The sequence below is a fragment of the Ambystoma mexicanum genome, chromosome 1p (assembly GCF_040938575.1).
Source record: "Ambystoma mexicanum isolate Mex_15411 chromosome 1p, UKY_AmexF1_1, whole genome shotgun sequence".
Taxonomy (NCBI): domain Eukaryota; kingdom Metazoa; phylum Chordata; class Amphibia; order Caudata; family Ambystomatidae; genus Ambystoma; species Ambystoma mexicanum.
The window spans coordinates 539,904,090-539,925,056 of NC_090921.1; the positions used below are offsets into that span (position 1 = coordinate 539,904,090).

Here is a 20,967-nt window from a genome sequence, read left to right on the forward strand (position 1 = left end):
CAAGGAATTAAGCAGGCGACTTGGCAATTTACTTTGATGAAAAAATGCAAGTTATCAAGCAACTCATTGCACCCCAAAACAAAGCCGTCGAGATCAGTTTCATCGGAGTAATAAGAACTTTGCAGATTCCAAATTTAGTTACATCCCCAAAGAGTGCCCTTTCAACTGTAGGCCTAATTCTAACTTCATGTCTGTCCCAGCGATAGTCCACATATAATAAGATGTGAGAAGATAGACATTGCATTCTCGAGGGCAAATGTTTTAAGAGGATAGACCCTAGTGTACCTCTCTGCCACAGCTGAATCACATTTTCCATACTCTGTTCTGCAGAATCGCTGCTAAATGCTAAGAAGGGGGTCAAGTGAGAGCCACCAGTCCCATAGAAAGGGGGATACCTGCAAGGGAAGACCAAAAGGAATCTTTATGCCGTCTTTACTTGTGGTCCTAGCACTATGCTCAACCAGTTTACTTAGTTAAACTACATTATAAACACTGCAGAAATCTGGAAACACAAATCACCTTGGTTCTTTGGCAGTGATATAACTTGCAAGACTCCTCCTCCGCGAAATGGATCAGTAGATATTTACAATGGTCCACAAAAAAGGCGTGAGTTACTGTAACCTGGAGCAAATTAAACAAGCTGACTCAGAAGCACATACATTTTCAAGGTGTCAAGGTGGCCAAACCTGGAGATTTTGATACACGTGATCTTAAATTGAAATCAAGTTTCCAGTGGAAACCAATGTTGATTTTCAAGGACCAACAATTGAACTGCTTCATAATTGTGTGAAAATAAAAGTCATTCCACTTCTGGGCAACCAGACCTATATGGGGAGGGGACAAGGTGATGGGCGTGACTACTTTGTGACTATTAATACAATCTAATCCCTTTCACAGGCAAAGAAAGGTGAGGTGCCTCCAGAGGAACAAGGGCCCAGCATAAAAAACCTGGATTTCTGGTCGAAACTCATAACGCTCATTGTGTCAATCATAGAAGAGGATAAGAATTCATACACACCCTGCCTAAACCAGTAAGTATTGTGAGGGTGAACTGGGAGGCATGCTATTTTTTTATTGAATTGAAGGGCACACTGTGAATTAAATGTCATCTAGGCGCTGGTATAGAACTGGTTGCTTATTAAACAAATCACTACACATCTGTTGGTGTATGACACTTTGGTCCTCGGCATCAGTGATGAGGTGTTGTACACTGGAGCTTTGGTCCTCGGCATCAGTGATGAGGTGTTGTACACTGGAGCTTTGGTCCTCGGCATCAGTGACGAGGTGTTGTGCACTGGAGCTTTGAGGCTTATGGCATTCACAAATAAATGGGAGGGATATGTGTTCATCCTTGATTGAAGCGTGTATAGGGTATGTAAAGATGAGCAGACAAATATAGAAATGATGATAGGAGGATATGACAAGAGTCTATCCCTTTCTATAGCTGAGTGACTACCCTCATGCCCACCTAAGGACATGTGCCTATCCCTTAGCATGCTCAGGGGTGGCCTGGGAACTAAAGGGCCCCTTACTACACAGTGTGAGCAGGCCCAAGTCCTTTCCATAAGGAAATGTGAAAATAAAATAGGTAACCACACAAAAGAGGCTGTGATGCAGAGGCCCACCAGTGAAATATCCAGTGTTCCCTGTAGTCCAGTCAACCCATGAACATGCTTTAGCTTAATGACTACCCTCACACCATAGGACATGAGTGTATCCCATGCAATGGCATGCTTTAGCTGAGAGACTACCCTCACACCATAGGACATGAGTGTATCCCATGCAATGGCATGCTTTAGCTGAGAGACTACCCTCACACCACAGGACATGAGTGTATCCCATGCAATGGCATGCTTTAGCTGAGAGACTACCCTCACACCATAGGACATGAGTGTATCCCATGCAATGGCAGGCTTTAGCTTAATGACTACCCTCACACCATAGGACATGAGTGTATCCCATGCAATGGCAGGCTTTAGCTTAATGACTACCCTCACACCATAGGACATGAGTGTATCCCATGCAATGGCATGCTTTAGCTGAGAGACTACCTTCACCCCCACTCTAGGGCCTGAATCTATCCCTTTCAGTAGAATGCTTTAACTGAGTGGATACCTTCATGCCCACCATAGGCCATGCGCTAATCCTGTTCAGAAGGATGCATTAGCTGAGTGACTACCCTCATGCCCAGGGTGCATAACTGGGGGGAGCTATTTAGCTCCTGCTTATAGCATAAACGAGCCTGGTTAGCTGAAAACCAACAGTTACCAGGGGCTACTTTTGACTCCCCAGGCCAACTAATGCAGAACAAACACCACTGTGTATGTAACTCTGTGCATTGGGGTAATCTATAAATCAACATTAGGACATATATATATAGGACATGTAAAGTACAGGGGTCATAAATAATAGATATAATGAAATGTTTGCATTTTATGTGGAAGTTAGATTTGCGTAGCGCTATGTACTAGCTCCTCGATCCCCAGTGGTATCTCCTGGTAGCCGAGTGACTACCTTTATATTCACCATAGGACATAAGCTTATCCGTTTCAGTAGCGTGCTGTTGCCGAGGAATGGCCCTCACACCCACCACAGGGCATGAGCCTATCCCGTTCAATAGCATGCTTTAGCTGAGTGACTACCCTCATACCCACCATTTACCTTACTGGCTCGCCCATACCTTCCAGGAAGAGCCCTCCAGTGACAACCGTCCATGTAAAGGCAGATGCTGAGCAGTATACATCTGTTTGGTAAAGCTTTCCTCTTTCCAGATCTCAATGCTTTAATCATTACCTGATTTATTCAACAACCAAATACGAAGTAACCATTCGACATTACCTACCAGTAAGCAATGATTCTGGTGGTGCCGCGCAGTAATTCTCTCACCCAGTGCTTCGGGAACACAGTCCCTAACACATGTTCATCTGCTGGGTTATGTTGTGTTTGTATTAGCTTTTCCGATACCTGTCCTACTGGTATTTCTGGAATTGCCCTCCATGTTAGCTAAGTGTGTCTACAGCCTTCACTGTATGTTAGTCCTTGTTAACATTAGGAAATGTCAAGGCTCCTGCATGAAAGATTCCTATATGATACAGAGAAACTGTCATTGTTTGCCTTAATTAAATTCCTTGGCTTGTCGTTGGAAATGTGTTTAGCTTTTATTGTAGTAATATGGATTATTCTTATGCGCAGTGGCTTGTGTCAGAGTGTCAGACTCTTTAGGAGATGGGCATTACAATGTATTATGCCTCGTAATGGACCAATATTAAGGCTTATTTGGCATCCACCTCATAACTTGTGCACATTTGCATGTCTTATGGGGACAATCTGATGGCTCACATCATGGCAATTGGACCTATTTGTTTACTGAAGGGGATGTCCAGAATGGGGACTAGCACAGTAATTATAAGGTGGCAAAATCATGACTTGTCCTATTCTTGAATTTAATGCTCACTGCCCCCTCAAATGTGCCATTTTCAGCAGCAGGGAAGAGAAGGTGAGATTGCATTGCAAACAGAGGACTATCAAAATAAGATTCAGAAATCCCCTCACAATAAATATGAACAATAGTTTGGTTAACGCATTGACCCGTCCTACCTTTCCACCCAGGTTCCCTCAGGAGTTGAATGTGGGGAAGATCAGTGCCGAGGTGATGTGGAGCCTCTTTGCTCAGGACATGAAATATGCAATGGAAGGTGAGTTCTCAACCCTCTTCTAATCCATCCCCTCCCCATTCATTCTCCTTCCAACATCCATCCTCGCTTGATCAAGAGATTCGAAATTGCTTAACTACCTTACATTTTAATTGGTCATGAACAGTTGGCAAATACATTTCTTAAAACCCTCCTTCCCCACCTGATACAGACACATGCAGCTTCACCCTCTGTCCCTCTTAGCCTCTTCACTCTGGCCTGAACCATTATCTGTGGGTTCTCTGGAAAACTTGGGGCGTTCTTACTGAACAGAGTTGGAAGGGGTGCTTCAAACATTTCCTATAACGTCACATCCAATATAGTTTCATGAGCTAAGGACTTGATTTACTGTGTGCAATGAGGTGTCAATAGACAGCAGGGAGCTAGCAAGCCCTCTAACGCCCAAGGATCACTAAGGCAAAGAATGTGAAGAGATTATGGGGGTCGGGCTGTTTAACTCATTGATTGCAGGATTGTGGGTGGCTGAAGTAAGCTTCCAAGAATAGGGGTTATGGAAGCCTCCATGGTTGGCATCTAATTTCTCATATTGGTTAAGAAAGAAATCATAAGGGTTTCTAATTCTCTTCCAAGAACTGGAGTCTCTGGCTTCCTCCACTGATTTAGGGGTGTTGGGTGCAAGTGTCATGAGTGAGTTCACCATTGCATTGTAGTCTTGCTGCCCTTAAAACAATCTGAATGTAGAAGACCCCTCTTTCTTCTTGGGGAAGGGGGGGAGTCTTTAAATAATCATGATCTCCATCTATCGTCTATCAGGCTTCTGAGTGTCCATTCGTCTACATGACTTTCCATAAGGCCACCTTGGTCTTCACTATCCTAAGGGTCCTTTGCATCTTCCTTCACAGAGCATGACAAGCACCGTCTGTGTAAGAGTGCCGATTACATGAACCTGCACTTCAAGGTGAAGTGGTTATACAATGAGTACGTGAAGGAGCTGCCATCTTTCAAGAGTCGTGTCCCTGAATACCCTGCGTAAGTGTGTCTTTGATCTTTACGAGGGGACCTTGAAGCACCATAGTTAGGAGTTCTAGGCGATGTCAGTGGGCCAATGAGACCTTAGGCCTCCAAGTTCGCAGGCACTGGAGCAGCACATGCAATATTTAAGAGCACCAGATCAGGAAACCACAGAACATCAGATTAGGATATCTAGGTGTGCCAAATTCAGTGACCTTGAAACAATAAGTTTCAAACTAAGGAGAAGTATGTTTCCCAGGTGTATTGGCATTAAAAGCCTAGAACTCACAAAAGCAGACCATAAGGAAGGCCAGATTAGGAGACTTCGAAGTACCATATTAAGAGACATTGGCACCTGGGAGCACCAGGTTAGGAGATTTAAGAGCATTACATTAGGATATTTAAAAGTATCAGATTAAGAGATCTCCAAGCAAAATTTACTACGGAGCACCACATTATGAGATTTAAAAGCATCATATTAGGAGATTTAAAACAATCAGATTAGAAGAATTCAGAGAATTGAAGGCTGTGGGGCATCACATTAGGAGATGTTAGTGCATTTTATGAGGAGATTTAAAAACATCAGATCAGGAGACCTCCAAGAACCAGGGACAGTTAAACAGCAGATCGGGAGATTTTGGAACACCAGATTGTAAAAATGTGGTAAACCGAAGACTGAGGGACACCAGATAAAAAGAATTTAGAACACAGATTAGGAGAAATTGAAGTACCAGATTAAAATACATACGATCACCAGATTAGGCAATTTAAGAGCACCACATTGAGGGCAGTAGGGCACTAGAAGAGACTACCTAGGAGTACCAGATTAGGAGATTTAGGTGCATCAGATTAGGAGACTACCAAGCACCAAAGACCACTGAGCACCAGCACAGCACCATACTAGGAGATTCAAGAGCACTAGATTAGAAGCACTCCCAGCACCAGAGGCTGAGGCACAAGATTAGAAAATGTTATGAGCATCATATTGGGAGTTTTAAGAACATCAGTTTAGGAGACCACCATGCACCAGACACTGTTGAGCACCAGAATAGGATAATTAGACAACAAGCTTAGACTTTAGAACACTAGATTAGCATGTATTGAGTACCAGAGAATAGGGAAATTAGGAGCATCATAGGGAGAGATTCTGGAGCACCAGTTAATACTATCTGGTAGCCACATTTTATGATCCTTAGCAGCACATTAAGGGTCATGAAAGCAATGGATAATCAAAATGTGTCTGCCTATTTCTTGGTGTATGATTTTCACTTCAAATGTGTAGTCCTTTTCTTCCCATGCCCTGGATTGTTCCTTGAAAAATCCTAATATGCTCCCATTTTGTAACTTGATGCAAAGGTAATAATAAAGAGCGTGCGTTTCCATGTTATGTTATGATATGTTACAAGATTTATACCGTGCTAAAGCCAGGCGCATCACAATACAGAGGTCTATCCGTTATTCTGACGTTCCAACCTTACACAAATTGCTATACATAACCTCTGCACTGTGCCCTTTTTGTACATTCCTCTCAGAGGGTCAATCTACTTACTCGCTGCTCGTCTTCCCTTGTGGACTATTGAAAGAGGTGTTGCAGCTATTGAGGCCCCCTTTAAGAGGATGATCTCACAATGGGGGGGGAGTGGGATCAATACTTATTTATTACTAATTAAAAGCTTGGAAGCTGCAGGAGCATCGATTTCAAGAGTCGCATCAGGTTGATATATGGAAACCTGCCGAGGTGCTGCATGCCTCTCAGGCTAGTCCAATCACATGAGTGAAACTGAGATCCTCTCTCGCTTCCCAAGGTCCCTTATCTGTGCATTGGGGAAATTGTAGTGCTGTTGTTCTAATTAAAAGTGCAAGCTTCTAAACTCCTTCCGAAACTGGAAAAGTCGAGGGAGGCAAGATCTAATTATTAATAATAGATAACTCTAGTGCACTTTGCCAGGCTATAGTTAGGAAGACTTCCATCCATCCATGCACAAAGTAGAGACCTCATAAGACAGGGGTCTCCAGGTCCAGGTCTCCAGGTCCGATCCTCGAGAACCACAATCACACAAGGACTTTATAACCACTAATTGCGTAAATAACTCTGATTTAGGTTCACAATCGTGAAGTGTGTGGATTTCCTTAAAACATGGGGTTAAAGACCCCATTCTTAAGGTGTTGGATGCTAGGGGTGCAATGTCTAGCCAATCCTAAATGTTATCTCCCATTGCATTTGCTACTTGTAGTTTTGATCTCTCCATTATAATTATTATTTTGTAACACGCTTTATCCCAACGAGTGGTTTCTAAGCGCGGGATCGGGATTCGAACCTGTGTTGCACTGCTTTGCATTGCTTCCAAGACTAATGGGTTGCCCCCAAGCTATCCTTCCTCCCCAGAAAACACCCGATTTGTGGGACTAGCAACGCTCATGAATACCTCCTGTTCCACCTAGATGCATATGCACCCTAACCCCTGGTAAATCACAGCAGGTGGTGTGTTAATAGTAGTTGATACATAACACTAACGCCATGCTTTTGAGAGTTGAGTTCGAGCATGTAATGCATGTCCCAGGTAGTAAATGGATATGCAAAATATTACTGGCCCAATATTTCTCTACACGGATGAATTGATGAGATATCACTATGCATACTGTATATATATATATATTAAAGCGCCTCAAATGGTTTCTTTATTTGTACGTGGTAAATGTGTTATATTCCATCTTGATGTTCATAGTGAAATATCAATAAATACATATTATAAAAAAACAAGATGGCAGACTACAAGTAATATGGGAGCGGGGAGTTTGCACGCCCATTTCTTTCTCCCAATAAGCACCATTGCTGTATTGTTTCACTGGCCATAGATGGTAGAGGATGTTTTTGTAGGACCAGCACATTTTGCATTGCAGTCACCCGTTCCGACTTGCGCAATGATCACCAGATGACGCTGATTAAGGAGGAGGGGGATATATCTAAAAGGACGTGGTTGGTGGTTTTTACAAGTGTCTTCTCCACACCCTCTTCACCAATTAGCACCCGTGTATTTCCGACACGGGTGCCAATGGGGATTTTTTTGGTAAAAAAAAGAAAAAAAAATAAGCTTACCTTTCATGCGCGGCCCAGCGCCACACAGTGCTGCTCTCGGGAACTCAGTTTTCATGTTGATGACGTCACAGTCAAAAAGATACTTCATGACAATGGCACACACAATTAGCACCCATGTAGGGAACTACACAGTGCTAATGGCGATATGCGCCTCGTTGGCATGCCACCCTTATTAAGGGACCCTTGTTGCGCTCGGGCCCTTAACTTGGGCGGCAAGCCATTACCTAGAGGGTTGGGCCGCCACCTCAGGACATACCGCCTCATTATTGACCAGCTGTTCCAAGATCACACAGAATATAAACTGCTTCGTGTTTTTGACTTAGAGGCCCATATCACATAAATACAACAGTGGCAGGCAAGTTAGCTCGGCTGGTGGGAATCTTTACCCAGTTATGGGATTTCTTTACAGACATTACCAATGCAAAAATGATCTGTGAAGAAACGAATGCAGGAGATGGAATCGCAAGTGCAAGAATCACATTTTAGACGTTTTGAACTGTGCAAAAATATTGGTGTTAAATTGCCCATCACTGGTGCAAGTTATGTGATACGGTCCAGAGAGAGCAACGTGCGCTCAAACTTGAGTGTAGTATGTGGCTATTTTTTTTACACTGGTTTAAAAGCTGTTGGCCTGGCTTTTGCACCAATCAGGATCAACCACTTGAGGTCCAGTGTCAGTCTTCTATTCCTTCGTTTTGTTCCACCTTTCTTATTTTCCTTCTTTCTATCTTACTGTGTTTCTTACTGTCCTTTATCGCGTTCTCTCATTCACTTTTTTCTTTTCCTTTCTGTTTTTCTTCTCTTTTTTCTTTCTCTTGCTCGTTCTTTTTCTGAACATTCTTTTCTCTGGCCTTCCTTTTTCTTTGCTTTCATATATTTCTTTCTGTTTCATTGTCTCTTTCACTTGTTCTCCTTGTTTCCCCCTCTTTCCCTTTCCTTCTTTTTCCTCTATTTTTCTTTCTCTTTCTCTTTTGATTTCTATCTTTCTCTCTTTCTGTGTCTTTGTTTCCCTTAATTGTTGTTTTTCTTTCTTTATCTTTATTATCCCCTCTCTTTTTTCGGTCTTTCTCCTGTACCCCTTTCATTCTTTCCTTATTTCTTTCTTTATTGCTTTGCGTCTTTCTCTTGCTAGCTTTCTCACAAATTTTGCTTTCACTTTCTGTCTTGTAGTTTCTCTCTTTCACTTTTCCCCTTTGATTTTCTCTTTCACTACCTCATTCTTTCCCTTTTTCTCTTTGCCTTTCTTTCGCTATTTCTCGTATTGCCATTATTTCTTGTTCTTTCTCTTTCCACTCAGCTTTCTTTTTCTTTCTTTTTTCTCTTCGATTGCCTTTTAATACTCTTTTTATATTTCTCTTTCTTTAACTCTCTCTTTTTATGTCTTTCTTTCGGTGACATTTTCTTTCCCTTTCTCTCTGTCTCACATTCTTAATTTTTCTCTTTCTATCTTTTTCTCTACCTTTGTTCTTTATTTCCCTCTTTCTCTTCCTTCATATCTCTTTCTCTCCTTCCTTCTGTACTTTTTCTTTCTTTCTTTGTCTTTCCCTTATCCGCTTCTTTCTCGCCCTTTTTCATTCTTTTGCCTACATTTCTTCATTCTGTTCTTTCTCTTTCAGTTTCCACTGTACTTTAACTCTTTCTCTTTCTTACTATCATTTTTCTTTCAATATCTTTGTCAGCCTCTTTCTCATTCCGTTGTGTTCCTTTCTTCTATCTATTTAGATAGTTTCATTCTTTTTGTTGTTTGATTATTCTCCGTTGCATATGAGTCTAACTTTTAATCAATCTTGGTTTCCATCTGCACCTCTATACGGTTTTTCTGTCATGTGCGCGTTACAAATGTAAAAAATCAAAATCAAATCAATCTTTTTATTTTACTATTTCTACTTAAAGAAAGTAAATTATCTCTTTCTAATTTCACTTCCCTTTTCTGTTCCTCTTTCCCTGTCTTTCTTTTTATCTTTCCTATTATTTGATCCTTTCTCTTAATCTTTCTCTATCTGTTCATATTCTCTATAGCTTTCATTCTTTCTTTTGCATTCAGATTCTTTCCTTTTTTCTTTCTATTGTAATTTCTTGTTTGTTTCCATTTCTCTTGTTTTCCTTCTGTTATTCTCCTTTCTTTGTACTTTCTTTCTTTGCCTCCTTCTCTTTTTCTTTTGCCCATTTTCATTTTGTCTTCCTTTATCCATGTCATTCTTTATGTTGGGGGCTTCTTTCTCTTTATTACCTTTCCATCTTTCTTCATTTCTCTCTCATTTCCCTTTCTCTTCCTCCTCTTCCTTTCTTTCTCTCAATCTCTTTCTTTCACTCTCTTTGTGACCCTTTCTTCTCTTTCCTTTCTCTTTATTTCCATCTTTCTCTTTTTCTGTCATTCTTTCTTTTTCTCGTTAGTTATTGTTCTTTCTCCTATTTCTTTATCTTCTTCTTTCTCTTTCGATTGATTTCTCTCTGCGTGTTACTTTTTGTGCTTCCTTATTTCCTTCCTTCCTGCTTTCCTTACCAACCTGCCAAACATCCTATCGTAATTTGTCTTACCTTCTCTCAGTCTTTCCTTGATATGCCTTTCTTTCTCTTTCGTACTAATTACTTATGACCACCTAACTGTAACACTGTCAGGCCAAGGTCAAACTTAGTTGAACCATACCAAACACTTGAAAGATATTTTATGTCTGAGGTGTGAACATTCTGGCACAGCCCATATTTATTCATGCTTTATTTGGCAACTTGTTCACGCCCCATCTTTTCCACTCCCAGTCAATATCCAAGGGTGCACGGCTATAGGGACATCCATGTTTGCAGTGCATAATGGAATGGCTATGTCCAAACAACCATTATGCACCGGCCACCACTGGTGAGGTTGATGAATGAGAATACCTTGCTCCCTCAATATTCCTTGTGAATTTTGCAACATGTAGGACTGAGCCCCTTGACTCAACAAATAGCTGTAGGTTTTTAGAATGAAGACAAAATGCAGATTTGATTTTGAGTTATTTATATCACGCTCTGGTTAGACTCGTATCTATGTGCAGATGAGAAACGATGCATCAGCAAGAACAAACAGAGGCAAACTCAGGGTATCAAAGGACAACTCAAAATAGAAAGGTCATCTATCCATCACTTGAAAAGATAGGTTTTTAAGGCCTTATGGAAGGACAAAGGGGATTTCAGAAAAACAAATTTCCATCGGCAGCCTGTTTCATATTTTGGGTCCGTAAACTCCAAACCTTCAATCGCCTCTGGAAATATAAAACAGAGGGTGGAGCTACTAACAGTAATTTATCCCCTGAGTGCAACTGATTTGTGGGTACTGTAACACAAGTGACCACAGGTCAAGGGTGATTATTGAACTTCAACAAGTGCATTATAAACACCTATCTAATCCTACATCTACAGATGGGAGCAAGCTACGACCACCAAATAATAATAACCCAGTCCTAGTGGTGTCTTGTCAAAATAAAAGGGCCTATACTAAAAACATATTGCTAATCCTTACCTCTAAATACAAACAGTGTGGGTGATAGTGTTACAAAAAGAAAGAAGTGTTCAAAATGATATGTCAGGATGTTCAAGCCATTGGCCTCCCTTCCCCACGTTTTAGCAGTGGAAAAAGCAGTTCACTCGAGTGTAGCACAGTCTCTGGCATCTTTAGCACAAGGATATAGTCCAATCATAACATCGGGACCTTCTGTATGCAAGTCTCTTTACTCCTCAAAGTCTCTTCATTTAGAGGGCCTGATGCAACCAAACAAAAACAATATTTTCTTTTCCTCTTTGGATTTCTAGAAGTATTCACTTTAGGTTATTCACTATTCACCCGGATCCCCCTCAGTCGGGCTCAGATCTCTTTAGTACAATGTTTGTTCCCTTCTGCTCACCCCCAGTCGGGCTCAGATCTCTTTAGTACAATGTACCTTCCCGTTTCATCCCCCTAAGTCAGGCTCAGATCTCTTTAGTACAATGTTCGCAGGATATTCTTTCGGGTGACTCAAGGTTCACCCTGGATCGCCCTCAGCCGGGCTCAGATACCCTCTCTTTGGAACACAACTTGGACCAATTTCAATCTAGTATCGAAGACTTTAGAATGTGCACAGGGTTTACCTTGACCCATTGCAGGACCACTTCGATTTTACTATTCCTTCTCTTTACATTTGTCTCCTTTGGGTTTGGAACCTAACAGAGACTTTTGAATGGGCACGCATGTGGTGCCGGACCACTTTGTTTACGGTATCGATTCTTCGCTTCAAAGTTCAGTCACTCATTTAGTGCATTAATTATGTTTGTTTCACTTGCCACATACTCGTCATGCACTGTCTTCTTCAAATTCCTTCATACAATGTTGCCACTTGGGTTCCAGACAACCCGGGTGGTATCAGTCTCCCCAACTCACCGGCTGTGCTGCCTTCACTGGCTTTTCTTTGTTATAGGAGCCAAGGACAGTACCACAGCAGCAACTGCTTTGCCCCACCTTGACTATCGACGCAGGAGTGCCCCGGGTACTTCTGACACACAATGCAGGAGGCTTCATCTTTGATTCCCGGTCTTACGTTTTCTTTTCTCCCAGGCTCACAAAAATTATGGTTTTTCAGTGAAAAGTTCAAGGGCCCATCCTTTGTATTCCTTTTCGGTCTCGCCGTCTTTTGACTTGTGTTAAACTGCCATCTTGGAACTGCTGCTTCCTCGTGTGCTTTGCCTCGCTCAGAGTGTGATCGTGCTCTGCCCTCTATCCTGTGGGGAAGTGTGATGGAAGTCAGGTGTGTGTAATGATCATGCCTGACCCTGCCTGACCATTGGGTTGGGACATGTCAAGAATACGGGTCAGGTGTTAGTCCTTTGTCCCTCACAGTGAGTTGTCCATGAGAAAGTGTTTGTGTCGGAAAGGGGCAGGGGTTAAATCCCTAAATAGGTAGGATGGGGTAAGGGTGTTATAGGGAAGGGGATACTGCATCTCTCCAACCGGTGTCCCACTTCCACTCCCGAAGACCCCCATCCAGGTGATCCTCCCACACTGGTCCACCCCAATGTACTGGATCCAAAAGCGATGGCTGTGTCCTGGTCCCCTGGATGACAGCTCCCCAGGGACTAGCGGGTGAGACACCTTCAGGTTTCTCACAGTACATACCTGCAGATTTTGTTCAACAAGTATGAGGGGACGAGGTTGCCTAAACGCTTCAAGATTAAACAGAGGACTTTAAAGTCAACTCTGTCCTTTACTGTAAGCCAGTGATGGGATTGTCGTAATCCTGAAATGGGTGAGGACTTCCTCACTCTGAAAATCAGTCTTATTCCGGAATTTGCACTTTTATCAGCTGCTGGCATTGTTTAGATTGAATACCTGCCAGAAGACCATTGCAGTAGTCAAGTTGGGAGTTCATCAGGACTCCTACTACCACTGCATGGTCGGCCGCAGGAACAAACGGGCATGCCTGTCACATAAGGTGCAGAGTATAGAATGCAAACGGAACCTTGGCACCACCCGAGCTTCGCTGCTCATGTTCTCCTGTGAGATACCTCCCAGGCTCTTCACTTTAGTGGCAAACAACAATTCCATACCCAGAAAACATGATGGATGAGGCCTTCTTAAAGGGTCAAGCAAATGCTTGGGGCCAAAAAGTGCATTGAGTTGGAGCCAGTTGGAGGACATCCAACCACTGACTCCATCCAAGCAATGCTTCACCCTTAAAAAAGACTCATCCAAATTCCCTATATTGATGAACACCTGTGTGTCATCAGAATAGGAATAAAAGTTAACCTTGTGTCTTCTTAGGATGTCCATAAGAGGGTGCAGGCACACATTAAAAAGAATGGGAGATATTGAGGATCCCTGGGCGACTCCACAGTTTTGAGAAAGGGGGTCCGAAGTGAAGCCTCCCATTCTCAACTGCTGCTGCCAATCAGTTACAAATGAGGGAAACCATTTGATGGCCGATGCCAACACATTTCCGATCGCTCTAAGGCCGTTGAGTAAGATACAGTGATCCACTGTATCAAATGCCACAGAGAGATCCAATATGGCCAGTAGTGATAGTTCTCCCTGTTCTGCCACCTCAAGGAGATCATCCCAAACGGCCAACAAAGACATTTTTGTGCCGCATATAATTCCATTTGAAATTCATCATATGTACGCTAAATCATCAATAAAGCATCATGCATACTCATAAATCGTTAGTGGATTTTACTTTATACAATTACGATTACTCGGATAAAGACCAGAGCCATAACAAAGTCACACGAAAGTGGTGCTCTCAAATTTTCAATGCAAAGATGTGGGTCAATTTCCATGAATAGGCAGCTAAAGCATCTATTACGATGCAACGTGCAGGATAGGTGTGTTTATTTTAAGGGGGTTTTAAGAAAGTTGAAGATGGGTGTTTAATCAAATCTTCTCTTTTTACCAATATGAGAGTACAATGAGAAGCCAGTGCTCCTAGGCTGTAAGGACAATAGGTCAGAGGAAATGTAAGTCACATGATTGACTCTGTCTGAGCCTTACTAGACAGTCACCAGCCTGAAAATCCCAATTTGTTCAAAGGCCAGTCTGCCCATGTCTAATGTGGCCACTGTCAGTCCATAACACAACTGGCCTATTTCTGCCTTCCACATGCATCTCACTTAAGTGCCCTTGTCCTCGCTTCATTCTCTCCCCACAGTTGGTTCGAGCCTTTTGTCATCCAGTGGCTGGACGAAAATGAGGAGGTCTCCCGGGACTTCCTGCACGGAGCACTAGAACGCGACAAGAAGGATGGGGTAAGATGCTACTTCATGTGCTCCTTGTCATGCCCATGTGACCCACAAGGCTGTTTGAGTGTGTTGCCAGAATCTCTGCAGCTGTGGTATTTATATTTGAAGATGTTTAGGTTACTTTCCAGAAAGAAATTGGCTGTAATTGCCCGGCTTCAGAAATCCCTCACCTTGTGTGACCCATTACCTTATCACCGCAGATTCTGGCTGTGAGTACAGTCTGGGTCTTAAGTAGGTGTCAATTAACCACCACACAATATTCTTCATCCCAATTCTCAAAATACAACATGTTGTAGCTAATCTAGCACTCCTCACGTTCTTGTTGAACTTGCATGGTTAGTTCAGATGAAAATGACAATTATTTAGTGCCATCAAAACTCTCCAGAGGTAGGCTGATCTGCAATCTGATCAGGAAAGTAGAAAAAGCTATTTTAATGTTAATGAAATAAGCTGAGTCGCACCGACTACCAACATCTGTGGCCATGTATAGTATTACTACTAGCACAATGGGTGTAAACCACTCACTCTGTCTAGTTAACTGCAATGTGTGCAACAGCTAACATACACTTTTTGTATTGAACCAATAAGTGGTTGCCAAACTTCTCTTTGGCTATTTCTCCTCTAACATATCACAATCCTATTTGCCCCCTTAAATCACATGGCCATAACATTGTCTCCCAACACCAGCGAGACAATAACGGGGGAAGTATTTTTATTGTGTTAGCACCTGGGTGGTGGCTTCTTGGCGCCTCCGGGAGCTCGGAAGGCAAGCTTTACCTCATGGCATTGCCTACCTTATGAGCTCCCTGAGCAGAGGGAGGCTGCCGTCTTCCCTCCCATGAGAAAAGGCTTCACAACGTGCCACCTTCAGCCCTCCCTCACAACTTACCCCTTCTCCCACCCGATCCCTGCAACATCCTCTCCATGTCCCCACTTATCTGTCGCTGGCTCGCCTTTCACCTGCTCTCCAGCATTCCTGCTGTCTTGCCCTTTTCCCTCCAGGGCAAAGGCCATCATGGAAAGGGAGAAGGGACTAGGTGCCGTTCCCTTCTCCCTGCGTCCATGTTGACCTTTTGTTTTATACATTTTAAAGTTGAGAAATGCCAAACAGGCTGTTTTGCTACTCAAAAGCTTTTGAGCCCCGGAAATCATGGCGGGTGCTAATAGTTATATCCCCCTCGGTAGTGGAGCATTACCGCAGATAATGGGGCTGGGGCCCAAGTTAAGGCCCTCTCGTCGCTTGGTTCTGTAACTCGGGCTGTCGGCCAATATCCTGCGGTAATGCTCCCCTACCTTCAGTTAATGCCTTATTGCAGACATCTTCTGTTCTCATGATCTCATTGAATTCCTTCTTCCCTAGATATCTTCATTAGATATGATAGCTACCAAAGACGTGACCTGGTAGCGTATCCCTCAGGCACGGCTCCTGAACATTTACATTTTGGTAGCCATTTCAGCTAGGATAGAGAAGGCATTCTTGCAGATAGTAAAAAGGCACAGAACACACAGGTCTGCGGCACTACATATTCATCCAGTACCGATGATCACAGAATGTATGTTTTTTTTTTCTCATCCTCTGTGCAGTTCCAGCAAACATCAGAGCATGCACTGTTTTCCTGCTCTGTGGTCGATGTCTTCTCGCAGCTCAATCAGAGTTTTGAGATCGTAAAGAAGCTGGAGTGTCCCGATCCCCAGATTGTTGGGCATTACATGCGCAGATTTGCCAAGGTGAGTGAAGCATCAATGTGGGCATTACCAGCCAGACACCTCCCATCGCTGCACCACATGATCCCTGGATCTCAGAGGTGGACCGGCCTATAAGGGAATTGGGAGATTTCCAAAAAGGGTGGTGTCATTGAAAAGCTGGCCTCAGCAAATGTCAAAGCAAGCATGGCCTGTGAATGCACCTCCCGCTAGTCTACCTTACAGAAATGCAAGCCCATAGGGGATACTTCTATTAAAGCCCAGATCATTGCCCTGGCAGGGACATTTTAAGGACAGTGAAAAAGGACACACACCCACTGCAATTAGTGACGGCTCTCAAGTGGGGTGCTGGAAAACACAGAAGATGAGACTAGCCAAACTCCCCCTCGGTGTAGCACATCCCACGTTTGTGTTATGGCACCCCCAATGAGCTCTTTGTCCTAAAAAAAACCTGATATATGCCTGTTTCACACACTTCTGAACCACACCTCCTCTTCATTTCACTAGCATAAGGCAGAGGACAGAGAAATGTGCAGAAGTGCACCTTGCCTCAGGGCCAAAAATAGAGGAAGCTGCAGTTCTGCATGAGCCAATGACAGCTGAGAGGTGATCCACCTGTTAGGATAGCCATGTTTACAAGTGCCCTTCCAACCCTCGGATCTATCTACTTCTTCCTATTTATTTTGGTATATAAATAAGCAGGGCCCAGGTTTTGGGGAGTGAGGGTAACCAGGTTCCGTTCAATACAATAACACAGCTAAAACCCTCCTCCCTGAGTTTTGGTCTTTCCTATGTACTACTTCATTCACAGGACAAGTAAAGCTTTTGATCTACTAGTTCCCTTAGTCAAAATAAATTGTTTTCGTGGTTAAAATTAGTATATTCACTATATGTTTGCACCATTTAAAATGTATGGTGGTGTTTTACCCTCAAATACCCAAGCAATATGTTATTTATAATTATAAACTGGTTATTCAAGATGTTCCTCAATGGAAGTCATCCATCCGAGGTTGGTATGCCCCTACTTACACACATGTAGCTTGGGCTGTGCAGTGATTAGCAACAATTAACAAATAGAAGTAATTATTGACTTTCTCTAAACCAATCAGAATGTTTGCTTTTTAGTCCACAATCTCTGGTATTGAGCTCATTCCAAACATTTGGATTTCAGTGGCAGGGTAGCAGCTCATATTGCATACACTATTTTATTTTACTTTATTACTAAGTGCTAACAGCCTAGTGGACCTCAGGAAGGGCCGTTTTCAGTTGTGATAATCCCCCCAATCGATATTATTATCTGCAGCTTCACTGTGGGCAATAACCTAGGGGAGGTATTATCCTGTGATAATAACACATTCCTCAGTATATAAGGCTTAATAAGACGAAGTTTTTTCAATAAAAAAAAGTCTAATCAGAAAAGACATGGTTTTACCCCGAATGAAAAAAGCAGTATATAGCGAACATCAGCTTGGGGGATCATTGTTTTGTTTACTATCAATTTTGGACCCACACTTTCTTCAGTTGTACAAACCCACATATTAGCACAGATGGAACACAATAGGGCCTCAGCTAGTAGAAGGCCTGGATCTGCACAACATGTCAAAGAAGCTATCATACTATCAACCTCCCTTGTCTACTGATGCCCCCTTTCCTACATACAATGGGTACAGCACTCCCACAAAGAGCACCTGCTTCTATCCCTGTTCAGAGGAGATTTCAGAAGTCACACACTTTAAGGAGAGGTTGGGACCAACAAGGGACAGGCCAAGAATGGTTGACTATCCTTCATTAACAGAATATAATGTCCCCTGGCCCAAGGTGGACTGACTGCCTGCCACATAACTCTCAGAGAGAGGACTAGCCTCTCGGTCTCGGACAGTAATACACAGGGAACAATCCCTAGCAAAGGAGACACTGGACAGAGCAATAAGAAGGAACCAAGCAAGTCTTTCTGGGGGATCTGAAGTAAAGGGAATATAGTCAGAAGTGTCTCACATCATGAAGGGCAGAGAGTTGGGATGTGGAGTGGGAGCTAGGCTACACGCTGCCGTGCTGGAGATCGGCAGTGGAACACGCTATCTGCTGGAGTTGGTTGGAAATTGGAAAACTCTACACCTCGAAAGCTCCAGGGGAGGGGCATGATTCCATTGCCAGTTGAATGGCTTAATGTGCTTACGACTTCACCTTCCCCTCTTTGCAGGATTCATATTTGCATCAAAGGAAAACACACATTACTCTACACTCTCTTTCCAACCGCCTAGGCCCAATATTTGTGTCATTAGCTGTACCATGATGCCTGCAGTTCAGATCTTACAAAAGTCATATAGTGCGCGTGCTTCAAGTACATGTCTTACTTTGCGTGTTTCTCTCTTTTTTCTTGTCTTCCCTTCCTTCTTTCCTTCCTTTCTTACTTCTTTCCTTCCTTTATAGACCATAAGCACCATTCTGCTGCAGTATGCAGAGATCATATCCCGGTGTTTTGCCTCGTACTGCTCCAAGGAGAAACTGGTGATGTACCCTTTATCCTTCATGTTACCTTCAATTGTTCTTTCTAGCCTTCTCCATTCTGCCTTGCTTGTGCTTTCTGTATCTGCATTCAACCAAAATGACACATGTATAAGTCTCCCGAATAAGTATCAGACAATAATGATGCTTTTAGTTCCATCCACCTAATGCAAGAAAGGACATTTCCTGTTGGTTACAAGGCGTAGGTTGAGCCAGAGCCAATCGCTTTTGCATGGAGCTTTCTCATGGCTTGTCACATGTTACAGATAGATTTTGTCAGTCTTCAAACTTAATTTTATTCCATATAGACCAGATTATTCGTGGGAATTGAATTCATGCCCTAAAGATACTGGAGGGGTACACAAATGGAACTTTGCAAGTAGCCTACACAATTGCTTACAAGTCACAGGAAGAAACTGAGTAGGTCAGTTGCATAGGTCACCCATCTTATTTACCTTAAGAACCATAGCCAACTGGGGAGAAAATCAGGCTGAAGCAGGGTGGGGGTCAGATTCAATTTAGTCAAGTGAGCCTTGAGGGATGTGGGCAAGGAAAAGATTTTTGAGGGAGACTAGAAGGAAGCATTTCATAAGACCTATCACACTTGCTATTAGGACATAGGGCCTGCCACGTGGCTCCGGTCTTAGCCACACACAGGTCGATTGCTCCGAGTGAGGTGAGGAAGCTCTTCTTGATTTAGGAGCATTTCAGGTAGATGAACTGCATCTAGCAAAGCCCTTGGCCGCGCGAGTCGTCCCTCGATCCTAATTAAGTGCATTCATATATATATATATCAGGAAAGCCCGATTGAAATTCGGGACTGCTCCCCATGCTCAGTGCATGAAACTGCACCCCAGGATAAAACTCTTGTATCATTCCATTAAAATGCTCCTGCCCCCAGGACTGATGGCAAAAGGGGTTCATATTTTAAGGATAGTTTTGATGCCTTACTACCGCTATATGAAGGTCACGGTTTAGCTCAAGCACCTTTGCACATCCTATGTACACAAACAAAAAACTCAATTTAAGCTTAAATGTTTTGTCCGATTCTGCATTTACGAATTTAATCATAGATGTCATTAAATTTAGTAGTTCCAACATCTGGCTATTTGAAATGTAATGCAATTTTGTTTCCATGCAAGAAAAGTAACAAAATGGATTCCGTTTCAGTTACATTTGGCATTCATTGGAAAACACATTTAGAATATTCGTATCATATTTATTTGTATACTGCTTCACTTACTTTGTAATGCCCTTGCTAACCGTCATATGAATATAGTGCCCTGCTCCGAACCTTTACGTATTAGTGTCTATCTGTGAAACAAACCATGCGCAGACCAGACTCTGCAAACTCAGTAATATATTTTAGTGGAGTAGAGTCCAGTGTCACTCCTTAACCGAGGCGGTTTTGTCATTGGTACCTGAATCATGCAAGCACAAATAGGCAAAGAAATTGCTAAAAATCTAAATTCACGGTCCACAGAGACTATATAAAATATATGTTCCAAACTCAGCCATTAGATCCTATATATATCCCAATTGCCATAAGAAAGCATTACCAACCCAACAGGGAAAGGATTAAACATATGTTTCTGTTATTCAACTCTTAGCAACACAAACATTTGCCTACCTATCTGTATGTGCAGTAGTAACTGGCATATGCAGTTCGATGTGGGAGGATCCTCTCCCACACCCTCCCCCACTGGAGAGCTTGCTGATTCTGACTTATGTGGAATTCGGATTTCACCACAGCACTTCTCCAATCACATTGGTGCAGTTTTCTACACATACAGATTAACACACACACACACACATACTATGTAATCTTCCATTTCTCAAACACAATGTACCGCCTCGCATCTCCTGTTTAGATGTGCAGTGATGCATGCTTCACCGGCACAGAACAAATATGTAATGTATGGTACTAAGGAACCTAAAAAAGAGGAATGTGTACATACAAAGCATTTACACATTTCTCATTGCAAGTGGTATAAGGTAATAGGTTTAGAGCAGGGGACTATAACATTTCGCTACCCCCATATTTTGGGCTAAAACTCTAATCACCCGTAGCCAGCTTGTTTAATGGTGTGGGACAATGGGAGTGGTGGTAGCTAAAAACATCTGGAGATCTGAAGATTTCAGACACCTGCTTTAGAATATGAGCTGTAAAATGTCTGCGCTGTTTAAATAATTCCTTATAGGTCACAATCTCCAGTTATATTTTATGCAGATTGAAACCGTAGATTGTAACAGTTG

At 42.7% G+C, this 20,967-nt stretch overlaps 1 protein-coding gene across 7 annotated transcripts in view; it reads left to right on the forward strand.

Moving 5' to 3' along the window:
• The window catches only part of UNC13A (unc-13 homolog A), a 541,202-nt gene that overhangs the window by 414,170 nt on the left and 106,065 nt on the right, over positions 1 to 20,967 (forward strand). For all 7 annotated transcript variants that reach the window (XM_069649468.1, XM_069649472.1, XM_069649467.1 and 4 more), the window contains 6 exons: positions 898 to 1,031; positions 3,610 to 3,695; positions 4,556 to 4,682; positions 14,412 to 14,508; positions 16,087 to 16,230; positions 18,637 to 18,714. In XM_069649468.1, the coding sequence (XP_069505569.1) occupies positions 898 to 1,031; positions 3,610 to 3,695; positions 4,556 to 4,682; positions 14,412 to 14,508; positions 16,087 to 16,230; positions 18,637 to 18,714 (666 nt within the window). The remainder of the gene's footprint in view (positions 1 to 897; positions 1,032 to 3,609; positions 3,696 to 4,555; positions 4,683 to 14,411; positions 14,509 to 16,086; positions 16,231 to 18,636; positions 18,715 to 20,967) is intronic.